At 43.0% G+C, this 10,765-nt stretch overlaps 1 protein-coding gene across 2 annotated transcripts; it reads right to left on the bottom strand.

The window, feature by feature from the left end:
* Positions 1–1,292: 1,292 nt before the first annotated feature.
* On the bottom strand, positions 1,293–10,256 carry SEPTIN1 (septin 1). 2 transcript variants are annotated; one of them, XR_015740425.1, is made up of 12 exons: positions 9,887–10,256; positions 9,703–9,793; positions 7,777–7,863; positions 7,553–7,676; positions 5,550–5,684; positions 4,917–5,034; positions 4,269–4,370; positions 3,970–4,069; positions 3,693–3,858; positions 2,898–2,982; positions 1,478–1,622; positions 1,293–1,392 (listed from the first exon to the last, which is right to left on the bottom strand). XR_015740425.1 is itself a non-coding variant. In XM_026711976.2 (11 exons), exons 1-11 carry the CDS (start codon positions 10,193–10,195, stop codon positions 1,542–1,544), a joined length of 1,398 nt encoding a protein of 465 aa, XP_026567761.2. In that variant the 5' UTR covers positions 10,196–10,254; the 3' UTR covers positions 1,293–1,541. The 2 variants fall into 2 exon arrangements, 1 of the variants encoding a protein (XP_026567761.2); XM_026711976.2 differs by having other exon boundaries at positions 1,293–1,622; positions 9,887–10,254.
* Positions 10,257–10,765: the final 509 nt, after the last annotated feature.

Genomic DNA, 10,765 nt, shown 5'->3' with positions numbered 1-10,765 from the left:
CCTCAACTTACGACCACAATTGGAACCGTAATTTTAAGCAATATAAGTGAAATGTGCCCGATTCCATGATCTTTCTTGCCATGATCGTTAAGTGAATCTCTGCAGTTGTTAAGTGAGTCACAGTTGTTAAGTGAATTTGGCTTCGCACATTGAATTTGCTTGTCAGAAGGCAGCTGAGAAAGCTTGGTCTTGGGATGTTGCAACCATAAATGTTTGCCAAGCATCCCAATTTTGATCAAATTTTGGAGTTGCAACGTAAAAAGAGTAAGAACTGTTCATAAGTCATTTTTATTACTGCCATTGTAACTTCAATTGCTCAATGAAGGTTGTAAGTTGAGGACTAAGTCGAGAACGAAGAGTTAATTTTCTAAGTCATCTTTTTGTGGCTTCTTACCAACTATTCAAATGTAATATCTCAGCATTCTTGCAGAAGATCTATAGATATTGTTAAAAATATTTGGTTCTCATGTTAAGCTAAGCGATGATGGTTCAATCATGATGGCTTTGCCTGCCATCGCACAAAACACCTCCATGACAAAAGGATCAATATAACAGTTGAGTGAGCTGTGTCACTCTAGCCAAGGTGTGCTGATAAATCAAAATGATCCTGAATAAATCAGATATGGATTTATGATTAGGTCCTATTGAAAAGCAGCTACTGGGAGTCCTCGGCTTTCAGCCATTCATTTAGTGGCCATTCAAAAAGAGCGTCTTATGACAGTATTTCACATTTATGACTGTTGCACACCTCCATAGTGACATGATCAAAATTTGGACACTTGGCAATTGACCTGTATTTATGATGATTGCAGTGTACTGGGGTCACGTGATCACCTTTTGAGACCTTGACAGTCAATGGGGAGGCCAGGTTCACTTAACAACTGTGTTACTAACTTAACAACAGCACTGCTTCACTTAACAACTGTGGCAAGATAGATCATTAACTGGGGCAAACTTCACTTGACAAACATCACACTTAGCCACAGATATCCTGGGCTTAGTTATGGTCATAAGTCAAGGACCACCTATATTTGATGCTGGACAAGGCTCAATCCCTAATCATGAATCAGTTCTACTTCAGATAACGGGTGTGATGGGTGTCAAGCTTGCTGCATCGCATTGCCGCCACGTGATGTATCATGATGGTTTTCCCCTTCACGGAACTGGGGTGGGCATATCCTGCGTGTGACACATCTGGCCCACGGACCCCCAGTTTGACATCCTGCTTTAGATATTAATACCTTATAAGAAATTGAGAGAGAATAAAGTGCATTAAAAATTCCAGGCCTGACATCGATCCAAAAATTGCATTTTATTGGAGCATTTTGGATTGCTGAAGCACTACTAGGCTGGCAAGTTGAGTATTTCCTATTAATGGATGGGAAAAGAGGTCTGTGAAAGAAGGAGATAGAGGAATGAAGGAAAGGAATCCCCTTTCCCCCTTCTCCAAATGCAGAGTTCGTCTGGCAGAGCTAACCTGACCCAAAGATCAGCCAATCTCCCTTCGTGGATTCCTCTGGTTCTTGGGGAAAGAGGCTTTTTCACAAGCTGTCGCATTGTTCTCCCTTGTTCTGCAGCATCTGTTCCTGCATTTTCCGTAACATTTCCTGCATCCGACGGAGCTGGGAAAACCAATGGAGAAATGAAAGTTGTGCTCACAGTGCAGCCTGAGACTATTATGCAAGAGCGGCTGAGATTTGGGTTGGGAAGTTGATGGATTGCTCTGGGCAAAGGCTGTACCTAACCTGACTAAGAGGGCAGGAACCTGCATTTCCCTCTCTGTGGCTGGCAGTTATGAAACACATTTGTCTTCTGTGATGTCCTTACTGCTCTCTGAGTTAGGTTGTTTCCTTGCAAATGTTTCCTTACCCAACTAGGTAACATCATCAGTGCTCAATGTCTGTGGAGATCCTAAGTAATCCACATCATGGTTATCCCAAAGGTCTCTAACACAATCCTTTCAGCCGTTCCAAAAAGGCTCCACACCTGTTTGCAGTACTCAGGCGACCCTGAGGGCACAGATAAAACCTCCAAGTGGCCTCAACTATTCCATAAAAGGATGCAAATGACCAGCTGTCTGCAAGAAGTATAAATCCTTCCATTCCCCACCATCCAGTCAGAGCTGAAAAAGCTTCTTGGATGAGAAGGGAAACATCTTCAAGGAAAAACAATCCAGTTGCCTCTTGAAAAAACACCTTTGGGATCATCAACGCTAGTGGAGTATATAAGCAAGTGAATCCCTTTTGAAGGCGATGGGTGGCTTAGAAACATGAAATATATAAAAATAAACGGGAAGGAAATTCTACACTGACTAGCACTGATGATATTATGTAGTTTTAGGTAATGAAATGACTGCAAGAAAACAACCAAGCTCCAAGGGTACAAAGATTCCACAGTTCAAACCTGACCTACAAATACTCTTTATTGGTGTATATTTGTCTTTTATAAGGCAAATGGGAGAAAGCGCTTTGTCTTTTCTCTGAGCGGTCTCTTCGCATCTGATTCTGTAATGGTGTGTTGAAATGACCTTGGGGAAAAGCTGCGGTCAGAATTAGGGTATAGCAAACAAGACCTTCCCTGGTTTCTTAGGCTGTAAAAGTGAGGGGAGAGAGATGGCTCTTTTGGACTTGCAAGATTCTGTCAACTTTAGAATAAAGTAGAACTTGTATTTCTGGGCGTGTTTCTTGTCTGGCCTACCTCGCAAGACTGACAGGTTGTCAAGAGATTCCCCACCGCTTGCCACTAAGATGGAAACCAAGCGGGAAAGATGAGATGGAAAGTTGCAGAAGTCCATCCTTCTCCTTTGCAACAACGTGATAGCAAGACGGTTGGAAAAGTCAGTCCCTTAGGGAAGTGCAAGAGTTTGCACAACCGTCCTGATCCTCTTTGTGACTTACCTCTTCATCCTTCTCGCGAATTAATTTCTCTGTCTCAAGCATCGGCAGGACAGGCAGGTCAGTGGCACTCTGGCGTGACAGTTTCCTAGCGAGACAGGAGTTTAAAAGTTCACTGGGTCACATTCTTGCTATTGTATGTTATCTACGATTTGCTTATTTATGCTTTCCAGGTAGTCCTTAACTTACAACAGTTCACTTAGTGACCATTCAAAGTTACAATGGTACTGAAAAAAGTGGCTTGTGGCTGTTTTTCATAGTTACAACCTTTGCAGCATCCCCATGATCATGTGATCAAAATTCAGATGCATGGCAACTGACTCATATTTATGACCGTTGCAGCATCCTGGGGTCATGTGATCCCCTTTTTGCGACCTTCCGACAAGCAAAATCAATGGGGAAGCCAGATTCACTTAACAACCAGGGTACTAAATTATCAACTGCAGTTATTTGCTTAACAACTGAGGCGAGAAAGGTCATGAAATGGGACAAAATTCATTTAACAAAGGTCTCGCTTAGCAAGAAACTGGGGCATAACGCACTTAACAAATAACATAAATTTTAGGCTCAATTGCGGTGATATGCCAATGGCCACCTGGATTCAAATTGGTGTTTTTCAGATTTGGCAACTTTTAAGATGTATATGGACTTCTAGAATTCCCCAGCAAGAGGCCGTAGTTCTCTCCACCTCTGCCCTATGCCATACAAACCCAGTCAGCCCCTTGATTCATTCTTGACCTCCTCATCTGAGTTCTCTTAGCTAAATTCCCATTTCCGGAAGTCCCAAAGCGGACTTACGCGCGGCTACTGCGATCCCGAGCCCCGGATCTGGTGAGACTCTGAATGTACTGTGCGCGGTAATTTTCGTAATGAACCTCGTGAGTCACGTCCTTCAGGTCCTGCATATGAGTTTGAATCAACATGTTCCGAAGTTTAAGGAAGTCGCAATGAGCAGCGTTCTCCACTAGGAGAAGGGAAAAAGAGATCAGGACCACCTCGGACTTCCCGTGGCACAGCGCCCTCTGCTGCCCGTGTCGCTCTTAAAAAGATTTTAAGAAATCTTTAAAAGGTTTACCTTCCACCGTTCCCCAAGCATACTCTCTTCCCCGAAATCCTTTGCCCTTTAACTCTCTGACCACGTGGCTAGACCCAACGACAGCAAAAGGGATGCTTCTCTGCAGGGAGAACAGTTATTATTAGATGCTTGGCTGCTTTAAATAATCCAGTGTTGGACTTTGGCCACTTGAAGAGGTGTGGACTTCTGGGGGTTGAATCTCCACCACACCTCTTCAAGTAGCCAGGGTCGAGATACAGTCATCTAACTCCAGATAGCATCCTGCCTGTGCAACATACAATAGGTTACAATGCTCTCACCTTCATTTCAGCATCTTGAGCTTTGAACGCTTCATCTTCATCAGAGTCACACTCAGGAAATTCATAAATGCAGATGCTGTTGGCTTCTAACTCCTGCCGAATCTGTAATTTTTAAACAGCCTTGAGATGTAGCTACGGAAGGGATGGAGTTTAATGCTGGTGTTTTCAGGTAGAATCAAGCATGACGGTGGATGGGAGACCACAAAGAATTCTTAATATTGGCTCTTGGAGGAAGTCAATATTATGATTCATGATGGTCCTGACACTTAGCTTCTCCATGGTCGCAGCATGATCAAAATTCAGGTGCTTGGCAACCAGTATGCATATATGACAGTTGCAGCATCCATGGGTCATATGATTGGCATTTGCAACCTTCTCAGCTGGCTTCCAGAACAGGCAAAGTCAATGGGTGAAGCTGGATTTAATGACTTAAAGTTTAATGACTGTGATTCATTTAACAACTACAGTAATTTGCTTAACATCCGTGGCAGAAAAAAGTCATAAAATAGAGCCCAACTCTCTTATCAACCACTTAGCTTAGCAATGGAAAGTCCCAACTGCAGTCTTAAGTCAAGGACTACCTGTAATACAGGCGAAATGGACCTGCATTTTCTCTTAATCTATAAGATTTTTTTTCCTTGCAGGTACCTTTTCTTTCTTGCGCTGGACTTCTTTCGGTGTCAAACAATCCGCTTTTCCAATCACAGGCAGAATGCTGACTTTGTCATGGATGGCTCGGAGAAATTCTATATCCAGGGGACGGAGCCTGTAGCAAAATAGGAGGAGCCAGTGGTTTGTCTGCCCTTGGGAAACATCCTACATAACAGCTAAGCAGTTAGGTTCCTCCTGTCCCTAGCTGATTATTTATTTCAAATAAAATAATTAACTCACCTATCAGCCTGAGATCAGGATAGATAGTTTGTATGCAAGGCCTTTTGAACATGCTTGATAATATTTTTATTATTTTTTTTGCCTGATTGTACTGGATGGGGGTGCAAATTCTGGGTTAAGTTCTGTCTGAAGTTAAGCTGTGGTGTTCTTGGTGCTCTCTGAGCTTGGTTGTTTGCTTTCAGATGTTTCATTACCCTACTAGGTAACATCATCAGTGCTAGTGAGTGTGGGGTTTGCTCCCTGTTTATATATAGTGGCTTGCCCTGGCTGTGTTGAAGTAAGCTAATACTTGGTCTTCCTTTGGAGATATTTTGTCCTCCCAGAAAACCAGGGGAAAGGCTCTCACCCACTTTTCACGCTGCTTTACTCCTTAACTTGTGTGCATCATACCCGTGTCCAAAAGGCGAGAGGACGTAGAGGCAGCAATGAACACGGCCATCCTGAATATTTTTGCGATCAAGGCCGCTCTCATCCCGAAAATACTGTTCAAACTGCCCATCAATATAATCGGTAATTGGTTTCCAACTGTAGGATAAAAGGGAAAGAAAGAGAGCCAGTTTGGTCTAATGGTTAAGGCACCAGGACAGAAAGCAGGAGACTGTGAGTTCTAGTCCTGCTTTAACCATGAAAGCCAGCTGGGTGACTTTGGGTCTGTCCCTGTTTCTCAGCCCAACCTCATAAGGTGGTTGTTTCAAATAGGAGGATTAGAACTCACAGTCTCCTGGAAAATAGGAGGAAGAAAGTGTGCTGGATATGTTAGCCACATTGAGTTCTTTATAAAAAATAGTAAACGTGGGATACAAATAAATAAAAAAAAATAAACAAATTTAAGGTAAGCCAGTTTTTTTAAAGAATTTCTGGAATGTGACTTTATCACTGGAAATGATAAAATCATAGAAACTGAAAAGTTTCTATTCAATTTTTTCCTCACATTTTTTATGAAACAATATCAAATTGGACTTAACGTTCTTTCTCCGAGTCGCTTCAGTCTCTGAATTGTGTATTGACTCACAACGACTGATTTAGTGATTCTTCAAAGCTACAACAACACTGGAGAAAAGGTGATTTGCAACCTGTTCCTCACACTTATGGCTATTACACCATCCCCATAGTCACATTACTTAACAACTGTGGCAAAAAAGTCATAAAATTGAACCACCTTGCTTAGCAATGGAATTCTGGCAAATCTGGCAATTCTGCTAGTTGTAAGTTAAGGACTACCTATAATCTTGTTTCCTTAATGTTTTTTTTCATACCTCTCCCAAAGTCATCTTTAAATCTGTTTACTGTAAACTCATGCCAAAGGCTCTTTCCAAACAGGATTCTGTGCACATTTTTTTAGGTGTAATCTGGTTCAGTTTTCAACCACAGAATTAAGGCATAGCCATGCCCAGAGGTTTATAAAAGTTTATTCCGCTTTATAAAACCTTAGTAAGATCACAACTGGAATACTGCATCCCGTTTTGGTCACCACATATAAAAAAGAAGTTGAGACTTTAGAAAGAAAACAGAGAAGAGAAACAAAGATGATTAGGGGCCTGGAGACGAAAACATATGAAGAACAGTTGCAGGAACTGGGTATGTCTAGTCTAGAGAAAAGAAGGACTAGGGTTGACGTGATAGCAGTTTTCCAATATTTAAGGGGCTGCCACAAAGAAGAGGGAGTCAGGCTATTTTTTGCACTAGAAGGCAAGACAACAGCAATGGATGGAAACTAATTAAGCAGAGAAGCATCCTATAACTAAGTAAAAACTTCCTAACAGTAGGAACAATTAACCAGTGGAACAGATTGCATTCAGAAGTTGTAGGCTTTTAAGAAAAGACTGGACAGCCACTTGTCTGAAATGGTATAAGGCAGGGGTGTCAAACTCAAGGCCTATGGGGTGTTTAAATCCGGCTCACAGGGTTGGCTAGGAAATATCAAAGGATCAGCCTGCAGTGCCTCTGGTGGCTAAAATGGGCTGCATGCCTTTCCCCGTTTTTACACTCCATGGCCTCCTGCAGCACTCTGCCAGCCAAAAACGGACTGAAAAACAGCCCGAAAATGGCCCAAACAACAGTTGAAAAATAGGCTGAAAATGGGCCACGAAAACGGGCCCAAAAATTGGCTGAAAACTGGTCGGAAAACGAGGCCCGATAATAGCCGGCAGAGTGCTGCAGGAGGCCATAAAAGGTGAAAACAAGGCACCCCATTTTGGCCGGCAGGGTGCTGCAGAAGGCAACTGTCCTTCCCCCCGCCCGTCCTACCGGCCCACGGGGAACTACAATGGTGATCCGGCCCTCCAAGAAATCCAGTTTGACATCCCTGGTATAGGGTCTCCTGCTTGAGCCTGGGGTGGACTAGAAGACCCCCAAGATCCTTTGTAACCTATTACTCTGTAGGTGCCTCTTACCACTCCGTATTGTCTATTGCATCCCCAAGTCCTGGAGTATCAATCACTGTCAGCTTGACTTTCACTCCTTGTTCCTCAATATCTACTGCATGTTTGACAATTTCCAGAGTCTGGGGGATCCTGGCTGTGAAGCAGAAAACAGGAATGCGGGACCAACACTAAGGTCTCCTAATCAGGTTATTCCTCCAGGCCCATCTTCCCAAAATCGTCAGTTCTGCTCTCACCTTGCGCATCTGGAAGCACTCGGTCCTTATAGAGATCAGTCAAGAAAAGGCTGTTGATGAGAGTGGATTTTCCCAGGCCAGATTCTCCTGCAGAATAAATGCAGAAAGTTTGACTACAGGTAATCCTCGACTTACGACGGCGGTCGGGACCAGAATTTACTATAACCAAGCAAAACTGTGCAGCCCAATTCTATGGCACACCCTTTTCTGCTACACTAGTTTCGTGAACCAGTTTAGGTGTTAAGTGAATCACACCGTTGTTAAACAAATCCGGTTTATCCCTTCGACTTTGCTTGTCAGGTCGCAAATGATCCTGGTGTGATCCCAGGATGCTACAACCATTGCAAGTGCTTTATTGCCAAGTGCCCAAATTTCAATCATCCGACTACAAGAATGCAAGAACTGCTTGTGAGTCTTTTTTTTTTTAAATGTCATTGTAACTTGGAACAGTTGCTAAATGAATGGTTGTAAGTTGAGAACTACCTATATAGAAGTTTCAGAGCAAGTACGAGTTAGGAGTATAGAAAGTTGCTGCTTCACGATGATGTATCGGGTGAGTTGCCATTGGCATCTAACATACTACAAATCTGGGTATCCTTCAAGGATGAATCAAGGTCCAGGGTATAATTTATGATAGAAATGAATCAATGACCCAAATAGAGTAAGAGGAAGCTTAAATTTTACCTTATCCTGGCCATGACGTTCAGACTTCCATTGGGTCAGTGGAGGAAGCAATACAGATAGTCCTCGACTTACAACCATTCATTTAGTGACTGTTGAAAGTTACAACAGCACTAAAAAAGGGGACTTAAGACCATTTTTCACACTATTGCAGCATCCCCAGAGTCACGTGGTTAAAATTCAGATACTTGACAACTGGTTCGTATTTATGGATGTTGTAGCGTCTGGGGGTCATGTGATCACCCTTTGCGACCTTCTGACAAGCAAAGTGAATGGGGAAGCCAGATTCACTGAACAATTTTGTTACTAACAACCACAGTGATTCACTTAATAACTGTGACAAAAAAGGTCGTAAAATGGGGCAAAGCTCAACAAATATTTCACTTAGCAACATAAATTTTGGGTCCATTGTTGTAGGTTAAAGACTCTGTGTGTGTGTGTGTGTATAATACATATATAACACATATTTATGTGCACACACACACATAATTGTTCCCAAAATTAACACTATAAATGAGTACTAATTGCTCTTGAGATTAGTACTATAAACATTTAAGAATTAGGAATACTAGATGTTAACTGCATTCTCCCAGATGCACTGATTTCAAAAGGAAAACTCTGTTCTTAACCAAACAAGATACAAACAAAATAAGACACAGCCCTTTTTCACCATCTTACATTACAGCACAATGAGCAATTCTGGAAGGAGGAGGAGGAGAAGGGGAAAAGGAAGAAGAAGAAGAAGAAGAAGAAGAAGAAGAAGAAGAAGAAGAAGAAGAAGAAGAAGAAGAAGAAGAAGAAGAAGAAGAAGAAGAAGAAGAGGAGGAGGAGGAGGAGGAGGAGGAGGAGGAGGAGGAGGAGGAGGAGGAGGAGGAGGAGGAGGAGGAGGAGGAGGAGGAGGAAGAAGAAGAAGAAGAAGAAGAAGAAGAAGAAGAAGAAGAAGAAGAAGAAGAAGAAGAAGAAGAAGAAGAAGAAGAAGAAGAAGAAGAAAAGTCCCATTAGCTTGCTTCAATGAATAGCAGAGGAAAGCTGTGGTCCCAATGGGTACCAAGTGCTTCTTCTGAATCTAGCTCTTATGTGTGAATGCTGCACCACCACAAAACCCCGTGTGCCTAAATCAGTTCAGGAAGAGAAAACAGGTGCAAGAGGCCAGGGGCAGAAAGCAGGTGGGCTTGGTGAGCTAAGATGGGGAGTAGGGACTTTGGCATTTCCTCCAACGGGGAAAGCTATGGTGTAACGACTTACCTGCTACCATCAGCGTGAAGTCAAAGCCCTTCTTCACAGTCTTCCTGTGGACCTGGGTGGGCAATGTAGCGAAGCCGACGTAATCTTTATCCTGAAGGCCAGACAAAGAAAGGTCATCTCAAGACTTACTGCTCTGAGGAAAGACGATGAAGGCTACGAGGGGATATTTTCTGGGTTCTCTTACCATAATGGGTCTCTTGCTGAAGCGATGAGACAGGGCAGGAATGTCTGCTGCGCGCGTATCTTGCTGCCTCTGCCCACCACTTCCTGTGGTGGTGAAACAGGAAGCCCATTTTGCATCTACATCAAGGCCTCCTCGTCGCCTGTTGTTCGCCTGGCTTTCATTTCCTCCGGTTTCTACCTGCGGGTTGCCTTGCACCGAAGCTGAAAATACGCTCTCCTCAAAATAGTATCTGCTTCTCTTGCCTGCCCTGCTCGTGCCTAACGAATGTTCCACCTCGACGCAGGCAGATACGGATCGGTTCTCAAACATCTGAATTTTGATCACACGGCCATGGGAATGCTGCAACGGTCGTAAGCGTGGAAAAAATAACGGCACCTTTTCTTTTCTTTTTTTTAGTGCCGTTGTAACTTCTGAAGAGGTCAGTATAAAGACATTCCCAATCCTGAAAGTTCCAGAGTTCTTATTTTTAAAAAACTGAACACTTAAACACAATTAAACAGTTTCCTCATCCTTTCATTTTTCTTCTTTTTCTTTTGCAACTTTTTTTTTAAAAGAATCCGGTATACGAAAAGCAGGTTGTAAACCAGAGCACGTCCTCATATTTATCCCTCCAGAGAATCAGGGACTACAGCTCAGCATTCGGGGCAGAGGTGTGTGTGTGTGTCTGTGTGTGTGTGTGTGTGTGTGTGTTTTTTTCTCTTATTTAATGGCACACCACCTTTTCAAGCCTCAGCTCTGTCACGTTGGACTAGAAAACCTCCAAGGTCCCTCCGTTCCAACTCTCTTATTCTGTGTTTTCCTTGCTATGCCGTGCTTCGAAATGTGGATTTGAACTCACCTGGTCTGGTGTCTGTCTCTTGCATTAGTTTATGGGTAGAC

Source organism: Pseudonaja textilis, chromosome Z (genome assembly GCF_049901715.1).
Source record: "Pseudonaja textilis isolate UNSWEBS1 chromosome Z, rPseTex1.2, whole genome shotgun sequence".
NCBI lineage: Eukaryota > Metazoa > Chordata > Lepidosauria > Squamata > Elapidae > Pseudonaja > Pseudonaja textilis.
The sequence above is the reverse complement of the archived record's forward strand: the minus strand, read 5'-3'. Positions and strand labels throughout refer to the sequence as shown.

What these genes read in the sequence shown, in the direction of transcription:
- SEPTIN1 (XM_026711976.2), bottom strand. Translation starts at nt 10,195, where the DNA reads ATGTTTGAGAACCGATCCGTATCTGCCTGCGTCGAGGTGGAACATTCG. An exon ending in AGTGCTTCCAGATGCGCAAG is followed by an intron (nt 7,677 to 7,776) that starts GTGAGAGCAGAA and finishes TCTGCTTCACAG; the next exon opens with CCAGGATCCCCCAGACTCTG. An exon ending in CGGGATCGCAGTAGCCGCGC is followed by an intron (nt 2,983 to 3,692) that starts GTAAGTCCGCTT and finishes CTGTCTCGCTAG; the next exon opens with GAAACTGTCACGCCAGAGTG.